We start from the raw sequence: 20,086 nt of genomic DNA on the forward strand, positions 1-20,086 counted from the left end.
GACAGTTGGTTGCTTTTGAAGTAAATATCTTAAGATTGACATTAATTGAATTTAAACAGTTTGGAACTAAATTTGTGTTAAAATCATGAGTCATGCTTTTATTTGTGCAGGATATGTAACAGCCTGGAGAGGTGAGAAAGAAGCAAATATTGACTGCTGAGAAATTCCCTGGATACATTTAAATTAATTAAATGTAGATGAAATCTATGATTTAGTCAGTCAATGCCATGAAAGTTGCATTTAATTTTATCTGAAAGATATATTCAGTTATTAGTGGCAGGTGCCTGGGGTCTCATCCTAAGGGCCTGTGATACTTGAATTTATTAGCAGCTGATTAAATCTGTTGAATTAAGAAATTACAGTTATACATTGATGCATGTTGCAAAGAGCTAGTGCTTGCAAGTGCAGTTCCAATCACTGCCTACACTCAGACAGATTCTCTTTTCACAATAGCTGCAATGGCCAATGTACACAGTTGCTTAATAAAGTTAGACTGGATAATTTGTGTTGCATTGTGAATATCAGATCTGCAACATGCAAAAACCTTCTTTGAGTTTGCACACATTTTTCTGTCAGCATTAAAGGTGTGAGCCCATGGCATAGTGTCTGCACATTTTCCACTGATTCAGAAAGGGGAAGTTCAGGATCATGCCAGGCTACGATATAATGATATTCATTACAGGAGGTCCTGTGTTCTGAGAAATGGTCCATAATGCATTTTTCATATGCCATATTGTGTGTGTGTGTGTGTGTGTGTGTGTGTAGAAACATGAAAAAAGATAAATTATGTTTATTTATTTTTCACATAAATTCTGTAAGCCCAAATTTGATTTCAAACCCCAAATATCTGGGTCATGATTTGTGAATCTTTAAAGGTGGGTGTGGGGGAGTGGGGGAGGGGGGTTCTGCAACCTGAACATCTGTGAACATCTGTAACGCAGGAGTTGCTGTATTTATACTAGGGCACAGGGATTCCCAACTTGGTTAATGGTATTGGCCAATGGCATAAATATCCTTGTGGGGTAGATTGACCAGTTGATAAGTGATAGTGCCACTGACTAATTAGATAGAGTAGATGGATGTCAGTCCATGAATACTGCATTAATTAATACTCCAGAATGCAATTACAGAGGATCAGAACAGGATTCTGCAGTTACAGTATTTTGTTTTATATTAGCTCTTAGAAGAAGAAAGCCCTTAACTCCGGGTGGAGTCGGACACTGTCATGCCGGCGTTTTTTTAGCAGACTTTCTTATTTTACAAGGCCGAGTTGCTAGCTCAACACTCAACCCAGCACGGATGGAAAGCGTGCAAGGGAGCCGGCTGGATTCGTACTCGGGAGCCTTTGCTCCGAAGTCCGGCGCTGATGCCACTACGCCACCAGCCAGCTATAAGCTCGTGATAATGTGTTGAAGTTCTGTGGTGGTGGGTTCCACAACCCAATTCCCTCAAGTATTTACGGGCTCTTTTGTCTTGGTATGGATCACCAAGGAATAAGCTTTCATAGAGGAAAATAGGAAACCATCTCTTAACCTTTTCTGTTAAGTAGACTAAGAATCTTATGTGTGACACTTGAATTATATCAGTCCTGGAGCAGAACAGAATGCATGGTTTAATGTTGAAAGCATTTTCAGGTTATGAGCTTATATTTTGGGTGATATTTATGACTGCTTTACACCACTAGTTATGTTTAATTCCATTTTATAAATATCAATAAGGTTCTGGTAATAGATGCATATGAAATGAGGTATCCTTTCACTTTAATTGCTGACTTTTCAGCATAAAAAACAAGGTAAGCAGCCAAAAAAGAAGTTATTTAGGTTTAAATTCAATCTAGCTCTCATTAGATGACAATCTCCATCACACATATTCCCATAAATTTGCAAATTAACACCAATTTAATAAAACCATTTTGATTTGTCACTGTAGATACACAAATATTGATCATCTCAAGGAAAAGAACTTAAAACCTTTGCATTTGATTTCTCCTGATGTGTTTAGCAATGGAATCCGGTCAATCTATCTCAGCGACATTATTGTAAGTATTTTATTCTGCATTTTTATATGAACATAACTTTAACTCATACTGCTGGTAGACAAGTTATTAACAATAAATACGGATTTTTCTCTGTCATCTGCAGCAACAAATATGGGACAGTTGAAAGTACAGTGACATAAGAAAGCTGGAGACACTAGAACATTTATGATGAACAGAAGTCACCAAGTCAACCAAGAAAAAACTGAGACACAACTTGCTGCTCAGAGCAGGTGACAGGGACAGCTCCCTGAACATTGATATGTTCCTCTAAGAATGCAGACTCAACCTTTGCAATGAGGCCCCAAAGGTAATGTTAACTGGCTTCTAAAGTGTGAAATTGTTGTGGTGAAGAAAGCAAGAAAGAGGATCTAAAATCAATAATGACTAGGAGTAGAGTTGCTCTTCTGGCACCAGAAAGAAAAATAAATAACACTCTTTTCCAAACCAATGCCCATTTAAACTCCCTCCTTATGCACCTAGTTGAGATTCAGTGACCTTTCCATAGTCATATTCATAGTCATACTTTATTGATCCTAGGGGGAAATTGGTTTTCGTTACAGTTGCACCATAAATAATAAATAGTCATGGAACCATAAATAGTTAAATCGTAATATGTAAATTATGCCAGTAAATTCCAGGACCAGCCTATTGGCACAGGGTGTCTGACCCTCCAAGGGAGGAGTTGTAAAGTTTGATGGCCACAGGCAGAAATGGCATCCTATGACGCTCTGTGTTGCATCTCGGTGGAATGAGTCTCTGGCTGAATGTACTCCTGTGCCCACCCAGTACATTATGTAGTGGATGGGAGACATTGACCAAGATGGCATTCAACTTAGACAGCATCCTCTTTTCAGACACCACCGTGAGAGAGTCCAGTTCCATCCCCACAACATCACTGGTCTTACGAATAAGTTTGTTGATTCTGTTGGTGTCTGCTACCCTCAGCCTGCTGCCCCAGCACACAACAGCAAACATGGTAGCACTGGCCACCACAGACTCGTAGAACATCCTCAGCATCGCCCGGCAGATGTTAAAGGACCTCAGTCTCCTCAGGAAGTAGAGACGGCTCTGACCCTTCTTGTAGACAGCCTCAGTGTTCTTTGACCAGTCCAGTTTATTGTCAATTCGTATCCCCAGGTATTTGTAATCCTCCACCATGTCCACACCGACCCCCTGGATGGAAACAGGGGTCACCGGTACCTTAGCTCTCCTCAAGTCTACCACCAGCTCCTTAGTCTTTTTTACATTAAGCTGCAGATAATTCTGCTCACACCACGTGACAAAGTTTCCTACAGTAGCCCTGTACTCAACCTCATCTCCCTTGCTGATGCATCCAACTATGGCAGAGTCATCCAAAAACTTCTGAAGACGACAAGACTCTGTGCAGTAGTTGAAGTCTGAGGTGTAAATAGTGAAGAGAAAGGGAGACAAGACAGTCCCCTGTGGAGCCCCAGTGCTGCTGATCACTCTGTTGGACACACAGTGTTGCAAGCACACGTACTGTGGTCTGCCAGTCAGGTAATCAAGAATCCATGACACCAGGAAAGCATCCACCTGCATCGCTGTCAGCTTCTCCCCCAGCAGAGCAGGGCGGATGGTGTTGCACACACTGGAGAGGTCAAAAAACATGACCCTCACAGTGCTCGCTGGCTTGTCCAGGTGGGCATAGACACAGTTCAGCAGGTAGACGATGGCATTCTCAACTCCTAGTCAGGGCTGGTAGGCGAACTGGAGGGGATCTAAGTGTGGTCTGACCATAGGCCGGAGCAGCTCCAGAACAAATCTCTCCAGGGTCTTCATGATGTGGGAGGTCAATGCCACCGGTCTGTAGACATTGAGGCCACTGGGGCGCGGCGTCTTCGGCACAGAGGTGAGGTAGGACGTTTTCAACAGTACAGGAACCCTCCGGAGCCTCAGGCTCGGGTTGAATACATGGCGAAGTACTCCACATAGCTGAGGGGCACAGGCTTTGAGCACCCTGGTACTGACACCATCCGGTCCTGCAGCCTTGCTTGGGTTGAGACGTTTCAGCTGTCTTCTCACCTGTTCAGCCGTGAAGCCCACCATGGTGGTTTCATGTGGGGGAGGGGTATAGTCATGACAGCAGGGTGGGGGACTGTGAGGAGGGGTAGGAGGGGGAGAGTGGAACATGTGTTGATTGGGGGCCGACAACAGATGGCTCATGTGGGGGATGGGCAGGGGTCACAATGTCAAATATGTTAAAGAACAGGTTAAGTTCGTTGGCCCTGTCCACACTGCCCTCAGCTCCTCTGTTGCTAGTTTGCCGGAACCCAGTGATGGTCCTCATCCCCCTCCAGACCTCTCTCATGTTGTTCTGCTGGAGTTTCCACTCAAGCTTCCTCCTGTACCTGTCTTTAGCCTCCCTGATCCTGGCTTTCAGGTCCCTCTGTATTGCCCTCAGCTCCTCCCTGTTTCCATCTCTAAACGCCCTCTTTTTAGCATTCAGGATGTCCTTAATATCCTTTCTCACCCATGGCTTGTTATTTGAATAACAAAGGACAGTTCTTGTCGGAACATTGCAGTCCACACAGAAGTTGATGTAATCAGTGATGCACTCTGTGAGCCCATCAATATCCTCTCCATGTGGCTCACAGAATGCCTGCTAGTCTGTCACCTCAAAACAACCCTGGAGCGCCTCATAAGCCTCCTCCGACCATTTCCTCACTGTCCTCGAGGTTGCAGGTTTACTCTTCACCAGAGGCACGTAGCAGGGTTTTAGATGCACCAGGTTGTGATCTGGCCTTCCCAGTGGGGGAGGGGAGAGGAGCTGTATGCATCCTTAACGTTAGCGTACATCAAATCCAGAGTCCTCTCCCCTCTGGTTGTACAGCTCACATACTGTGTGAAGCTGGGCAGTGGTTCCTTTGGTACAAACTACCTACATGTGAATCACACCTAGAATCTTTCTAAATGTACTTCCTTTTTTAAAATTTTATTTTTATTTGGATAAGGTATTCGCAAGTATTATACAAAGTTTTTTTTAACATGTATAACCTTTTCCATTTTTTATATATGTATAAATCTATAATTATTTATACATTCACAAGTACACATTGAGATGATATAAAAAGTAATTAGGTGCTTAAATAGATAATTATGTGCAGTTGTAATTCCATTCTATTAGACTAAGAAATGATAATGGTTGTTAAAAAATAGTTATAACAGTGGTTGAATAATAATTTCCATGTATCTCTTCTGGTCCGTTTCTTTCTGGTCCAAAATATTGTATGTAACCCTATGTAACTTCCATCATAGGTGTTTATATCTTAACTCATTCATGTTTGCTCCTACCCACAAACATACTTATCCAATCCCTATGTACTTATTTACTTCATTTTATCATTTTTTTTCTTTTCCTTTACTTGTGTTAATTCCGCGTTTTCCAAAAAAGAATAGTAAACATTCGAACCAAGGGTGCTTATGTTAACACTATTACTATGTTGATGAGCAAAGCAATATAAACCATTAGGAGAGTCATCTAAAGTCTGCTCGCTTTGGGGTTATGAACGCAATCCATTTATTCCAAATTTGATAACATTTTTCTTTTTGAATTCTCAGAGAGTAAGTCATCTTTTCCATTTTAAATATTTCCAAAATAATTTCATGCCAATCTCCTAATGTCAGTGATATTGGATTTAGCCACTTTCTGGTGATTGATTTCTTACTTGCCGCTAAAAGGGCCAACAGCAGCTTTATATCTTCTTCTATTCCAAAAACAATACATGCCCTAAATAGAGAGTCTCAAAGTTCAGAGGTATCTGGGTCTTAAATACCTTAGCTAATGTTCTGTGAATAACTTTCCAATATAAACTTAATTTAGGGCAATCCCAAAAAATATAGAAATGATTTGCCTCCTTGGAGCCAAGCCTTCTCCAACACGTCACGTTTGTGTCTTTATATTTTTCCTGGTATGGGGTCTTGAAGTATCTTATAATATTTTTTCAACAATGTTCTCCCAAATCAAAAAATTAGTCGAGGACCACTGAAAGCTGCATATTTTCCCCCAAGCCTCCTCTGAAAGTACCAACCCCGCTTCTTTCTCCCACTTCTCTTTAATATACAATGTGTTTACATTTTTATCATTGAAGAGGGCATTACATAATCGAGAAATAGATTTACTTGGTATTGATCTGTAAGCTGAATTCAGAATCTTGAAAAATTCTCATTTTACTGTTGATAAGTCTGTATATCTACAACTCTGGTTAACATAGTGTTGTACTTGAAGGTACCTAAAAAAGTCATTATGTTCTAGGCCATGTTTGTCCTACAGGGATTGAAAACTTTGTAATACTCTTTTATGTGTGACTGAGGGGTAGGTTGTAAGACCTTTCTTTATCCATAGTTCAAATCTTTTATCTCCTCTGCTGGGAAGGAATTCGGTATCATATGCACACCATCTGAAAAGTTTTCAAATGTTATTGATTCCACATGAATTAGCCACCTTCTGCCATACTTTTAATGTGAGATTTATCCAGCTGTTTTTAAACTTTTCCAATTTGGCCATCAATCCTTTGTCAGCTATTGAGGCCTGTAGAGGAAAACTGTCAACCAATCCAAATTCCATTTCCTTCCATCTAGTCTTATATTCCCTATTACACCAATATAACAGAGGGGTTATCTGTGAAGCATAAAAATAATTTCTCAAACAAGGAAATGCCATACCTCCTCCTTCTTTCCCTTACTGTAACGTGTTAAATCAGGTTCTAGCTTTCTTTCCTTGCCAGATAAAGTGGGAAATCCATTTGTCCCATTCCCTGAATTGATTATTGTCCACCACCTCCACAGGTAAAGTCCGGAAAAGGTAAAGTAACCGAGGGAGAATATTCATTTTTATGGTATTTATCCTAGAATTTAAACTTAAAAAAGGGGATAAGATTCCATCTATGTATATCTGTTTTTATCTCTGAAATTAATGGCCCATAATTTACCTGTGACAACATTGAAAGATCTTTTGGCAGGGTTATTCCTAAATATTTTAATGATTTAGCTTCCCACTTAAGATCATATGTATCCTGCAGTTTTTTGGATATTGTATAATTTAGGGACATAACCTGCATTTTCTTTACATTAATTTTATAATCTGATATTTTCCAGAACTCATCCAACAGTGTAAACAATCCCATAAATGCCTTTTCTGGTTCACTCAGATAGACTAAAATGTCATCTGCAGATAACGCCACCTTCTGTTCAATCCCTGCCACCTTGATACCTTTTACAATTTCACTCTGTCTTATTAGTTGGACAAGAGGTTCAATATATAGTGCAAGAATGAGAGGAGAAATTGGGCATCCCTGTCCAGTTTCTCTCTCTAAAATAAAGGAGTCAGAGAGGTCCCCATTTATCTTAATTCAAGCTGTAGGGCTGTCATATAAAGTCTGGATTACCTTAATAAATGTTTCTTGAAAGCTGAATCTCCCTAACACTCTGTATGGTATAGGAATATCCAACTAACTGAATCAAAAGCTTTCTCAGTGTCTAATCCCACTATCATTGTCTCTGTCCCGTTCTTAGTAACCTGTTCTAGTATGTGTAAAGTTCTCCTTATGTTGGCCTGAGTTTGCCTTTGTTGAATAAATCCAGTCTGGTCTAAATGGATGAGGCCAGGTAGAAGCTTTTCCAGTCTGCGCGCTAATATAGATGTAAATAATTTGTAATCCAAATTAAGAACACTGACTGGCCGGTAATTACCACATTCTAGTTTATCTTTACCCTCTTTAAGAATAACTGAAATAATTGCTTCTCTCCATGAAGGTGGAATTTCTCTTCTTTGTAAGATCCAATTAAAGGTGTTAAGTAATAATGGGGCTAACTGTGACTTCAGTGATTTGTACCACTCTGAGGTAAACCCATCAGAGCCTAGAGATTTTCTGGCCTTTAATCTAGAGATGGCCACGTTCAGTTCTTTGGCAGTTACTGGTTCTAATAGGCATTCATTTTGTAAATCTGTGAGCTTGGGTAGATCTAAAGAATTCAGGAAAGTGTCTATATAGGGCTCACTGGAGGCCTGGGGTTGAGAGTACAGCTCTCGATAATATGTTTCAAAACTCCCTTGAATTTTCCCTGTTGTACTCTCCACAAGCTTTGTTTTTGGATTCTTTATTTTATGAATTGTATTGTCTGCTTGTTGTTTACATAATTTATATGCTAATAATCTAGCTGATTTACCTCCTACTTCATAGTTCTTTTGTCTCAGGTAAAGAAAATTTCTTTGAGTTTCATATGTATAAATATCAACAATTTCACTTTGCAATTTCTTAATTTCCTGTTTTAAATTAGAATTAATTTTGTTGTTACCTACAACTTGAAGTTGTTTTAATTTTCCTTGAAGGTCTGCTAATTTTTGTGCATTGATTTTTTTCACGTGGGTGGTAATGGAAATAATTTTCCCTCTCAGTACAGCTTTCAATGTATCCCATAAGATCACTGGTGATGTTTCTCCCATGTCATTAAGGTCTAGGTATTCTTTGATTTCTCCCCTTAATCTCTCCATTACTTTCAGGTTATTGAGTACATGTGAATTTAACCTCTATAGTGTTTTCCTCATTTCCCTTTCCAGGATTAGAGACATAGAGACTGGGCTATGATCCAACAGATCAATTGTTGCAATATTACAGTCTTTTATCCTGAGTCTATCTATATTATATATAAAAAAAAAAGTCTATCCTTGAATAAGCTGAATGAGGGAAAGAGTAATGTGTATAGTCTTTACTAGTGGGGTGTAATTCCCTCCACACATCTATAATTCCCAACTCCTCCATCAATGAATTCACTTTCCTATTCTGAGTAACTGTTCATGAATAATCTAATGCAGGGTTTAACCTCATATTAAAATCCCCTCCGCAGATTACTACCCCTTGAAAACTGACCATTAGGTCAAAAATGTGTCTATAGAATGACCATTCACAACCTGGTCGAGCATAAACATTCAACAATGTTATTTCAGTACCTTCTATTCTTCCTGTAATTTTTACAAATGGTCCATCCTTGTCTTTAGTCTCTGAAATATGTTCATAATTAAGAGCACCTGATATATTAAAGTAACTACCCATCTTTTGTGGCTCAATTTACATGATGAATAAAATACATGCTTAAAGCCCATGCTTTTTAATTTTGCATGTTCGGATTGGCTCATGTGTGTTTCCCGAAGGAAAGCTATTTGTGCCCTCTCTTTTTTTAATTTAGACATAATCTTATTTCTCTTAATTGGATTCAAAACCCCATTAACATTATAGGAAATTATTTTTACCAGTTCAATCTGCATTTTTCTGTAATAGAAAAAGAACACTCTCCTTTTCTAAACAAACAGTAAGCAATTCCTTCTTAACAGTAAATCAGAACATAAAACCACACCCTAGACATTTTTGAACATATAACATTTGAAAATTTTCCCCGACTTCCAACAGTGAGGCCTGAGCACCGACCCGCCTCAGTTCAGAGGGATAACCTCTATCTTCACCCTGTGTTAGAGGGCCTTCAGCAGTGTAAACAATCATAGAGAATTGTCTCCTTTTTATGTCTCGACCATATTGCTATCATTCAAGTTATTCCGTTTAGTTTATCTGCAGTTACCAGCTTTCATTTTACCTTTAAGTCTGATTTACTCTTTTCAGTCCTTTCTCTTAATTAATCTGTACTCTCTGTATGTTCACATCTGAAAATTTGCAGTTTTTCCTTGTAGTTTGACACTCCGGTCCGCGTGGAGCATCCTCGCCGCACTGGTTGCCATGACTTCTGCCGAATCCTCTCCAGTAACAACTCCGGTTGGGTGATAACTTTTATGGGTAGTCCCCGGTCCATCAGGTCCGACGTTGCCTCTTCCACTGTAGCGTAGGTTTTTGTCCCTTCATCGTAAAAGACTCTTAGCCGAGCTGGATACAGGGTCTGGAATCTGATGTTGTTTTCTTTCAGGACCTTCCATGCCTCCGCGTATTCCTTCCATCTGGCAAGGATCCCCGGTGCGTAATCGTGGTCAAAGCTGATTTTACAGTTGCTCCACATGAAACCTTTCTTTTGCCATGCCCGTTTAAGCACCTCTTCCTTCGTTCTGTAACTGAGATATCTGACTAGAATCGATCTGGGCTGGGCACCTGCCCGAGGCTGTGGTGCCAACGCACGGTGAGCCCTTTCTAGCTGTAGGACTTTTGCATCTGGTATATCAAGGTTCTCTCTAAGCAGCCTCTCCACGAAGAGAGTCACCAATCCGGGTTTACCTTCGGCTCCTTCGGGAACTCCATAGATCCTCACATTTTCCCTTCTTGAGCGGCGTTCTTGGTCTATTAGCTTCCACTGGAGCTGCTCTTGTAGCTTTAGCATTTCTGCTATCACTTCCTCTGCATTTTGCAGTCTCTCCTCAGTCCCTACAATCCTCGCTTCGGCTTCATCGAACCTCAAGTTAGTTTTTACTATTTCTCCTTTAATATCTTCCAGTTGTTTGTTGTTATCTTGTTGGAACTCACAAATCTCTCTGAGAATCAAAGTCAGATTCACTGATTCTTCCTCAATACCTCGGTCCTGGCTAGCTGTGGGGGAGCTAGGCCCCTCGTCTTGCTGCGTCTCTTTGTATTTATCAGCCTTCTGAGCGGACTTTTTATTCTTGTTCTTAGACATCATCCTTGCTCCTTTTATTGATATAGTTATACAATACTAACTATTTGTCTAATTTCGACTTTGGGGCAGATTATCTTCTTTTTTGTCAAGAGACCTTTCCCTACGCCATCGTTCCCTTGATGACACGGAGGTCCCCTCTAAACGTACTTCCATTGAGACTCATGCAGTTTAGCCTGTGTTTCACACATTACCAGAGACTTCAAACCAAACTTGAAGTGTTCCCAGGTATTGAAAAACTATCTGCTCTCTGGTCAGCTACAGCTCCCCATTGGCTACATGAGTAAGCCACTCACAGTCGACATGTACAAGAAGTTGGGAGTTAATGTTACCCATTTCTCATCATTTCAATACCAGGGTGGTTCAGCGCTCCACTCAGCCATTTTCAACAGTACAATTCCAGCTTCTCCTTTTTATTTTGATGTAATTTTTACTTTGAGACTTTTTTTTACCGTGCCCATGGTTTGTTCTTCTTCAAATTATGGTATTGCTTTGCACTGCTGTAACTATATGTTATAATTATGTGCTTCTGTCAGTGTTAGTCTTTGGTTTGTCCTGTTCTCTGTGAAATTACTCCGGAGAAACATTGTATCATTTCTTAATGCATGTATGCATTTCTAAATGACAATAAAAGAGACAGAGTGATCTCATAATCTAAATCTAAATCTCCAGTATTTTTCTTGTCACTACTTTAATGATTTATTTTCCAAGTGGAATTTCAAGCCAGCATCAAGTGGGTAGTGTCACCAAAGATCTATAACTGAAGGATGTAGGTTTCTGCTTTCAAGTTGCAGTTTCTGATTACGTTCCTGAAAAACTGACTGGAAATTGACAGCCAAAGTGAGGAATTGTTATGGGGCAGCACGGTAGTGTAGTGGTTAGTCTAACACTATTAGAGTGTCAGCTGTAAGATCAGGGTTTGATCCCAGCCTCTGTCTGTAAGGAGTTCGTACGTTCTTCCTGTGACTTCATGGGTTTCCTTCAGGTGCTCCAGTTTTCTCCACATTGCAAGAGTGTATGGTTAGGGTTAGTGAGTTGTGGGCATGCTGTGCTGGTGCTGGAAGCGTGACGACACTTGCGAGCTGCCTAATACATTTCCTCACTGACTTCATTTGATGCAAATGATGCATTTTACAAGTGGCAAATAAATCTAATCTTTATCTTTATGGTTAGCAACAGGCATTGCAGGCCTCAAGGACAAGTCACTTTGCAAGAAGATCGATATAAAACAATAGCTAATCAAAAATGTAATTACATTAATCACATCTGTGTTAGTAAGATACCATCACAGCAGCTTTAAAGTATTAAGATCCTTTCATAGCAACTTGTGTTAGAAGTGAGTAAGTCAAGTGATTCAAGAATTAAACATGAATGTTCTAGATTATTGTAAAAAATAATCCTTTCGGGGTATCAGTTTGTGAAGTGTACATTCATTTCTACGTCTGACTTTGCTGGGTGTGGCCATTTGGTTTGAAGAAAGAGCATAATCGATCTTCGTTGAACTTACTCCATGACCTATCTAACTATTTCCTCCTAGATAGCCAATAACATTCCATTTTTTCTTCCATCCATGTCCCTATCTAAGAGACTTTTAAATGTCCCCATTATATCAGCCTTTACCACTACACATGGCAATACATTCATGACACTCATCAATTCTGTGTAAAATACCTACCTCTAATATCTCCCCTAAGATTTCCTTCACTCACCTTCAAGGCATGATCTCTGGTATTGGGCACTGCCACCCTGGGTAAAAGGTGCTGGCTGTCCACTCTATCAATGCCTCTCATAATCTTATATACCTTTGTCAAGCAAGAAAGAGCTGAATAACATAGATAGTCCAAAGATAGATCCCAGCTGTTCTGGTGATCCAAAGAAATTCCTGAGAAATCGACTGCCCTGATCCTGCTCTAGGAAGGTCCTTATTCCTTCAATGGAGTTCCAGACCTTGAGATTGGAAGTGCAAAGGTAATTTGAACTCTGAAGCTTGCCTCCTGCCAAAGGCTGTAGGAATAGAATATAGAACATAGTACATCACAGGAAATGGTCCTTCAGTCCACAATGTAGTGCTGAACTGCCTGATTAAATTGATCCCTTCTGCCTACACAATGTCAACATTCCTCTGATCTTTAAATATTTATGCGCCTATCGACAAGCCTCATAAATGCCTCCATTGTACTTGCCTCTGCTGCCACCACTAGCAGCACATTCCGGGCACTGACCTCTCCAAGTTAACAACTTGCAGTGCACTTCTCTCTTCAATGTACGTTCTCTCACTTTATATGCATGCCTTCTAATATTACACTGTTCAGCCATGGGAGAAGATAATGGCTTTCTACTCTGTATACACCCTCATAATCTTATAAACTTCTATCATGATTCCCCTCAGCTTGGCTGGATTAAGCTCCACTGTAGCTCAGCATTTAATACCATCATTTCCACAGTCCTGATTGAGAAGACCACAATCTGTGCGGATTGGTGATAACATATCCTCTTCACTGACGATCAACACTGGTGCACCTCAGGGGTGTGTGCTTAGCCCACTGCTCTACTCTTTATATACACATGACTGTGTGGCTAGGCATAGCTCAAATACCATCTACAAATTTGCTGACGATACAACCATTGTTGGTAGAAACTCAGGTGGTGACAAGAGGGTGTACAGGAGAGATATGCCAACTAGTGGAGTGGTGCCACAGCAACAACCTGGCACTCAAAGTCAGAAAGATGGAAGAGCTGACTGTGGACTTCAGGAAGGGTAAGATGAAGGAACACATACCAATCCTCACAGAGGGATCAGAAGTGGAGAGAGTAGCAGCTTCAAGTTCCTAGGTGTCAAGATCTCTGAGGATCTAACCAGGTCTCAACATATCAATGTAGTTATAAAGAAGGCAAGACAGTGGCTGCGCTTTATTAGGAGTTTGAAGAGATTTGTCAACAAATACACTCAAAAACTTCTATAGTTATACCGTGGAGAGCATTCTGACAGGCTGCATCAGTCTCTGGTATGGAGAGGCTACTACACAGGACCGAAAGAAGCTGAAAAAGGTTGTAAATCCAATCAGCTCCATCTTGGGTACTAGCCTACAAAGTACCCAGGACATCTTCAGGGAGCGGTGTCTCAGAAAGGCAGTGTCCATTATTAAGGACCTCCAGCACCCAGGGCATGCCCTTTTCTCACTGTTACCATCAGGCAGGAGGTACAGGAGCCTGAAAGCACACGCTCAGTGATTCAGGAACAGTTTCTTCCCCTCTGCCATCCGATTCCTAAATGGACATTGAATCTTTGGACACTACCTCACTTTTTTAATATACAGTATTTCTGTTTTTGCACATTTTAAAAATCTATTCAATGTATGTAATTGCTTTACTTGTTTGCTTATTATTATTTATTTTATTTTTCATTATTATTATCTTTTCTCTGCTAGATTATGAATTGCATTGAACTGCTGCTTCTAAGTTAATAAATTTCACGTCACATGCTGGTGATAATAAACATGATTCTCATTCTGATTTGCCATTTCCCTGCCTCTTAACATTGTCTGATCTCCTGCATGTTCTTTGCCAGTCTTCCACACTATCCACAAAACCATCGATCTTTATAGCATCTGTAAACCCACTAACCTATCCATCCATGTCTTTTTCCAATCAGTCATGTACATCACAAACAGCAGAGGTCCCAGTACAGATCCCTGCAGAAGAACACTTGTCACAAACCTCGAGCCAGAGTAAGTCCCATTGAACACTACCCTCTGCCTTCTATGGGCAAGCCAATTCTAAGTCCAAAAGGCCAATTTACTGTGGATCCCATGCATCCAATCTTCTGGATGAGCCTACCATGAGGGATCTTGTCAATTGCCTTGCTAAATTCCACATGGACAATATCCACAGCTTTTCCTTCAACTCCCAGAAAAACTCAATCAATTTAATAGAACATGACTCATCCCATGCAAAGCCATGCTGGCTGTCCCTAACGGGGCCATGGTTCAAAGCCATGCTGGCTGTCCCTAATGAATGCAGTACCTACGTGTGCATTGCCTGAGGCGCTGGTGTGAAGAAACAACTCACTTCGCCACTTGCACCTGGCCCGGGAAGTGCAGGTAGAGAGTAGGGACAACAGTTTGGACCCAGCTCAGTTAACATAGCACATAATTGAAACGTAGTTTCAGATCGCAGTAACCAGGAAGATATGTGGTCTGCTTCCTCAACTTGACATTATGATCACACTGGAAAATATTGCCTTCTAGTTTTCTAGCAAAGCTCAGACTTCCTCTAATGCAATCTTTGGTTTTAAAATGATTCATATGTAGGATAGTTTTTTAGATTGTCAGGGTGACTGTGAAGGAGAAAAGCTGCAAAGCAGAATAATGTTATTACTAATTGTGAATAATTGTATCCTATCAATTTACTACTAACTTGTGAGGTTTTGTGACACTGGGGAAAGGACGACAAGTTCCAACGACTTTACTGTTCTTCCAGTTTCTACTAATCAGCCAGTCACTGAATAATCAACAAACAAAACCCGATCATATCTGCTTGATGATAATGATGTTGAAAAGCAGACTCATTTCCATCAAGGTAAAGCAATATTAAATATTTGAACCATTTGACAACATTAACATCACATACTGTATCATTGCATTACATATGATCTGTGTAATAATTTTGTAATCAATGCCAATCAAATCATTTCCTCAGATTCTTTGTCAGATATTTATCACAATTTTCCTCTGCTATTTCAACATAGTGAGGATGTTAATGGAATCAAAATAAATAGATTATTGCCTCTACTATAATGTTGGAGTTGAAAATTTCAGAGCAAGACAACAAACATTTAAACTGAGTGTACAGGTGCATGTCCCTGGTCTTCTAAGGCTGTACCCCTGCAACTCAAGGTTCGACGTGTTGTGCATTCAGCAATGCTCTTCGTACACCACTTTGGTAACATGTGATATTTGAGTTACTGTTACTTTCCTGTCAGCCTTAAACAGTCTGGCTATTCTCCTCTGACCTCTCTTATTGACTAGCCATTTTCATCCACAGAATTGCTGCTTACTGGATTTTTTTTTTTTGCACCATTCTCTGTAAACTCTGTGCATGAAAAATCCCAGGAAATCATCAGTTTCTGATGACCTTCCCCATTCCGATGTTTGGTCTGAACAATAACTGAACCTCTTAACCATGTCTCCATGCTTTTCTGCATTGAGTTGCTGCACACGATAGATGCTTGCATGAGGGAGCAGGTCTACAGGTGTACTTAATAAAGTGGCCACTGAGTGTATGTGCAGGCATCACAATGTATATTCTTGTGGTCAATGTCATCAAAATGATTAACAATGATCTTAGAAGTTTAATTTCCAACCAACATTAAAGATTATTAATGCAGTGACTCCATTAAACAATATCCTAAGGAAAGCGAATGATTTGGATAACAAATTTTCTCTTACCTTAGAGTTTCTCCCGATGAACCTCTCCTTTTCCATAGGTTAACCAAACTGCTGGAACGGCTAGCAGCAGAGGATGACTTTCCATCACCAACATGCATCCGGACAACAGTCGAGGTGGTAAATGCGCTGCGCACATTCCGTTCAGGCTTGGCCAGAATGATATAGACCTTCGGAACAAACATACAGCCGAGTGCCACCGTGGCACTTAGACTAACAGAGAAACACATGGTAATGATCTTGTAATTGCTTCCAAAGTAGATGGGAACAAAGGCGAGCCAGATGATACAGGTTGTGTACATGGTAAATGCAATGTACTTTGCTTCATTGAAATTGGCAGGGACGTTCCGAGTTTTAAAAGCATAGAAAGTGCAGCTTAAAATCAGCAGACCATTGTATCCAAGGGGAGCAACGACGGCTATGTTGGTGGTGTTACATATCAGCTTAACATCTCGGATAGTCGGGTAATCATGAATGACTTCTGGTGGCTCCATTATGAAAAGAGAAACAATTATCCCTAGCTGAATGCATATCAGCATGGAGGCAATAACCAGCTGGGCGCAAGCACTCATAAACCTGGGCTTCTTAGTGCAGATCTTCTTTTTGCTTCCAGCGAGGATTCGCGCAATTCGATTGGTTTTTGTCACCAAAGCAGAATAGCTCATGGCGGGGGACAGACCGATGCCAATTCTCTGAAGATAGCAGTAAATCTTTTGGGGCTTGGCAATGAGAGAGAAGGTACACAGGTATCCCAGGAAGATTCCCACTAGAATGATGTAGCAAAGCTCTCGGCTGGATGACTTGACCACAGGAGTGTCGCGGTATACCATAAATATAAACATCACGAACATGGTGGCCAGGAGACCGAGGCAGGCGAAGACTACAGCAGCAATGGGCTCAGGGTCTCCCCATCTGAGGTATTTCACTGGAATATTTTCACAGTCTGTAAATTAAAAAAAAAACAATTGTGAACATAATATTGCATATGGCTAATTAACTATCAAATAGTGTATATTGAGGTGCCTGGGTATCCAGGGAGGGGTTGCACTTCTGGTGAAAGGAATTGTCATGTCCATTCCGGGACAGATCATTCACCTTTGGTCCCCTCTGGACACACTGCTCTCCAAATATCATGCGACAGCAGCCACACCCCAGTACACTGCTTTGACAAGCGGGCTAAATCCGGGGAGGGTAGCCGGCAGCCTCACGTCCTGGTGGGACAGGGACATGCCTGTCCTAACATGCAAAGTCAGCACCAGTAGACCGGATGGATGAGATCTACAGTGAGATCGAATGGCCAGGAAGGTGGAACTGCAGAACTGCAACACCCTGCGGAGAGCGAAGGGCATGACAAGGCATTGGAGACGTCATTGTCATTCACTGCAACCGAGGAAGATGCCAGTTTGTGATGCTTGTTCATACCACTGGACCTGGACTTCTCAGGTCGAGGGATTGAAACTGACTCAGTGCAGTGGCTCCTGAACTTTAAAAATTCTCCCACACAGGTTCCTGTCATTGTTGGACACTATGGATAATCACCTCTATATATGATGGGATAACTGTTGAACCCAAATGTTATTGCTTCTCACTGAAAGGTTGTCAGAAAACCTTCAATTGATTCCACTTGCTATTCATAGAAATAAAGAAATGCTTTTAGACGTTCAGTTCAATCATTTATATTTACCCTTTTGTACCAGTACCAATATCAAGCCCCCATTTTTATAGCCAGAGCAAACAAGATCTTTTCTTATTTCCTTGACAAATCTTTCTGCTCATACATATTGAGATTAGTATCATTATTCCAGATTTTTCTATTGGTGACAAAGTGATTGTCCTACTAGAGAGGTACTGAGGGAGATTAAGTGAAATCATTTGTGTGGCTGTCGACTTTTTCTATGTTGATTATTGTTCGGCATAAATTCTGGGGAATAACTGGTATCTAGCAAGTGTAGATGGACACGGTACACACAAACAGCAAACAGGAAGGTAAAATGCACAATTTTTACTCAACAACTCAGTGGTGAATATTTTACAGAGTGCAAGATGAATTTTGGAATATGTGCATTCATAGCCGAAGTATCACGAAGGCATTCTTAAAAATATTATTTTTTATTTTAGTAATTATTGTACTTTTGAAGTATTTTCCTGAGGAAGTCACAAGCTACATTTATTTTAGTCAGAAAAAGTAAGTAGTAATTCTGACTTTGTACTGTATGCTATTTAAATCTCATGCAAAAGAGGGTAACAGATTTATATATAAGTACAACACACACAAAAGGCTGGAGGAACTCGGCAAGCCAGGCAGCATCTATAGAAAAGAGTACAGATGATGTTTCAGGCTGAGACCCTTCAGCAGATGCTGGAAATCCAAGCATTTTGTGTGTGTTGTTTGGATTTCTAGCATCACAGTGCACCCCCTGGAGGAGGACTGAGTGCCGTGTTGTATGATGTGGGCGATCATGCTCTATGACCATGATTGTTCTCAGCAAATTCTACAGAAATGGTTTGCTTTCCTCTAGGTAGTGTCTTTACAAGACAGGTGACCCCAGTCATTGTCAATACTCTTCAGAGAATGTATGCCTGACATCAGTAGCATAACCAGGACCTGTGATATGCACTAGCTGCTCAAAGAACAATTCACCACCTGCTCCCATGGCTTCACATGACACCGATTGGGAGGGGCTTAACAGGTGCTACATCTTGCTCAAAGGTGACCTGCAGGCTACTGGAGGGTAGAAGCGCCTTTTACCTTGTTTGGGAGAGATGTATCTTCACCCCGCCAGTCACTGATAGCAACTTCAAACAGTGGCCAGTTCTATGGCAGACTGCTGGTTTGTACTCCTATATAACGTTGTGCCTGATGTTGTACCCAGACATCTTTCATGCTTAATAATGCCGTGTTCTAAGATTCATTAATTACTATCAGTAATCTGCTTTCTGCAGGTTGGTTATAATTTTATTCCGTTTCCTAAATTACCAGTTAGATTCACTGCGTCATTAAACATTTAAGGACCAACACCTGTAGGAAGGTAAGTATAAATATAAATGGCTACAAGAAAATAATTAGGATTTTATGGCTAAAAGGGGAGATTTTGTAGATCTGGAAGTAATAAGAACGATGCAAAGAGTTGCCAGAGAAGTAATCAAATCATTACTTGCATGTTGATGCCACTTTGCTATCTGATTCTACTGTCCTGCTAAGAAGGAACTTATATAAACATCAGCTGAGATGGGCTGCTGAATCAGACAGCAAAAGTGGATAGAAGTATCTGGGAAGTTTTACTCATGTGAAGACTCTCAAACTCAAGTAAGAATCAAAAACCAAGTAACCTCTGTTCAACTACATTTGTTTTCATCCCCCAAAGCAAGAGAAGATTGAAGTGGAATTGTATCACTTCAAACACATTAAATCAAAGTAATTGTGGATTCTTTCAATCCCAAATGGCAGTTCCATTTTAGTAATCCAACTTTCCATAGGATTTACACAAGGTGAGTATTTGTGCAGTTCAGCACCGCAAAAGCTCCTACTGTATCTTGCCCTGTCGTCTGGTACCTTGCTTGTGCCAGTGTGCCAGTGGGATCAGCCTTAAAAAAAGTGTTAAAATCGAGGCGCATTACTGGCAGTGGTGCTGTGCCAGGAAACCGGTGAAAATTCCCACGTTTCCTGCTGTTTCATGCTAAAAGCTAGATCCATCAATAAATCACCCCATGTCTTGTGTGGAGAGGCTGCCTGTGAAGGCTGGTGTTGGGCGTGTGATGTAGGTGTCCAGTGCTGAGATGCTGGGCTGAGGTCTGTACCCTGGCTGGTCTGGAGTTGCAGCACCTGCTCCATGTGCTGTCGGGGCACTTGGCTTCTATGATCATTTTTCATCTTTCCTGCTGGATGTGATGCAAACTGGTTTTCCCCTCTTAGTTTGGCAGCACAGCTGTTATTAGCCAGAGATTTCTCTACAGCAACAGTGGCCACTGAACACACAGG

General features: G+C 40.8%; 1 protein-coding gene across 1 annotated transcript in view; it reads right to left on the bottom strand.

Moving 5' to 3' along the window:
* Window positions 1-20,086, bottom strand: part of grm5b (glutamate receptor, metabotropic 5b) — a 524,660-nt gene that overhangs the window by 16,851 nt on the left and 487,723 nt on the right. Inside the window, exon 7 of the mRNA XM_072264355.1 lies at window positions 16,111-17,050. Coding sequence (XP_072120456.1) covers window positions 16,111-17,050 — 940 coding nt within the window. The remainder of the gene's footprint in view (window positions 1-16,110; window positions 17,051-20,086) is intronic.

The sequence above is a fragment of the Mobula birostris genome, chromosome 7 (assembly GCF_030028105.1).
Source record: "Mobula birostris isolate sMobBir1 chromosome 7, sMobBir1.hap1, whole genome shotgun sequence".
In the NCBI taxonomy this organism is placed as follows: domain Eukaryota; kingdom Metazoa; phylum Chordata; class Chondrichthyes; order Myliobatiformes; family Myliobatidae; genus Mobula; species Mobula birostris.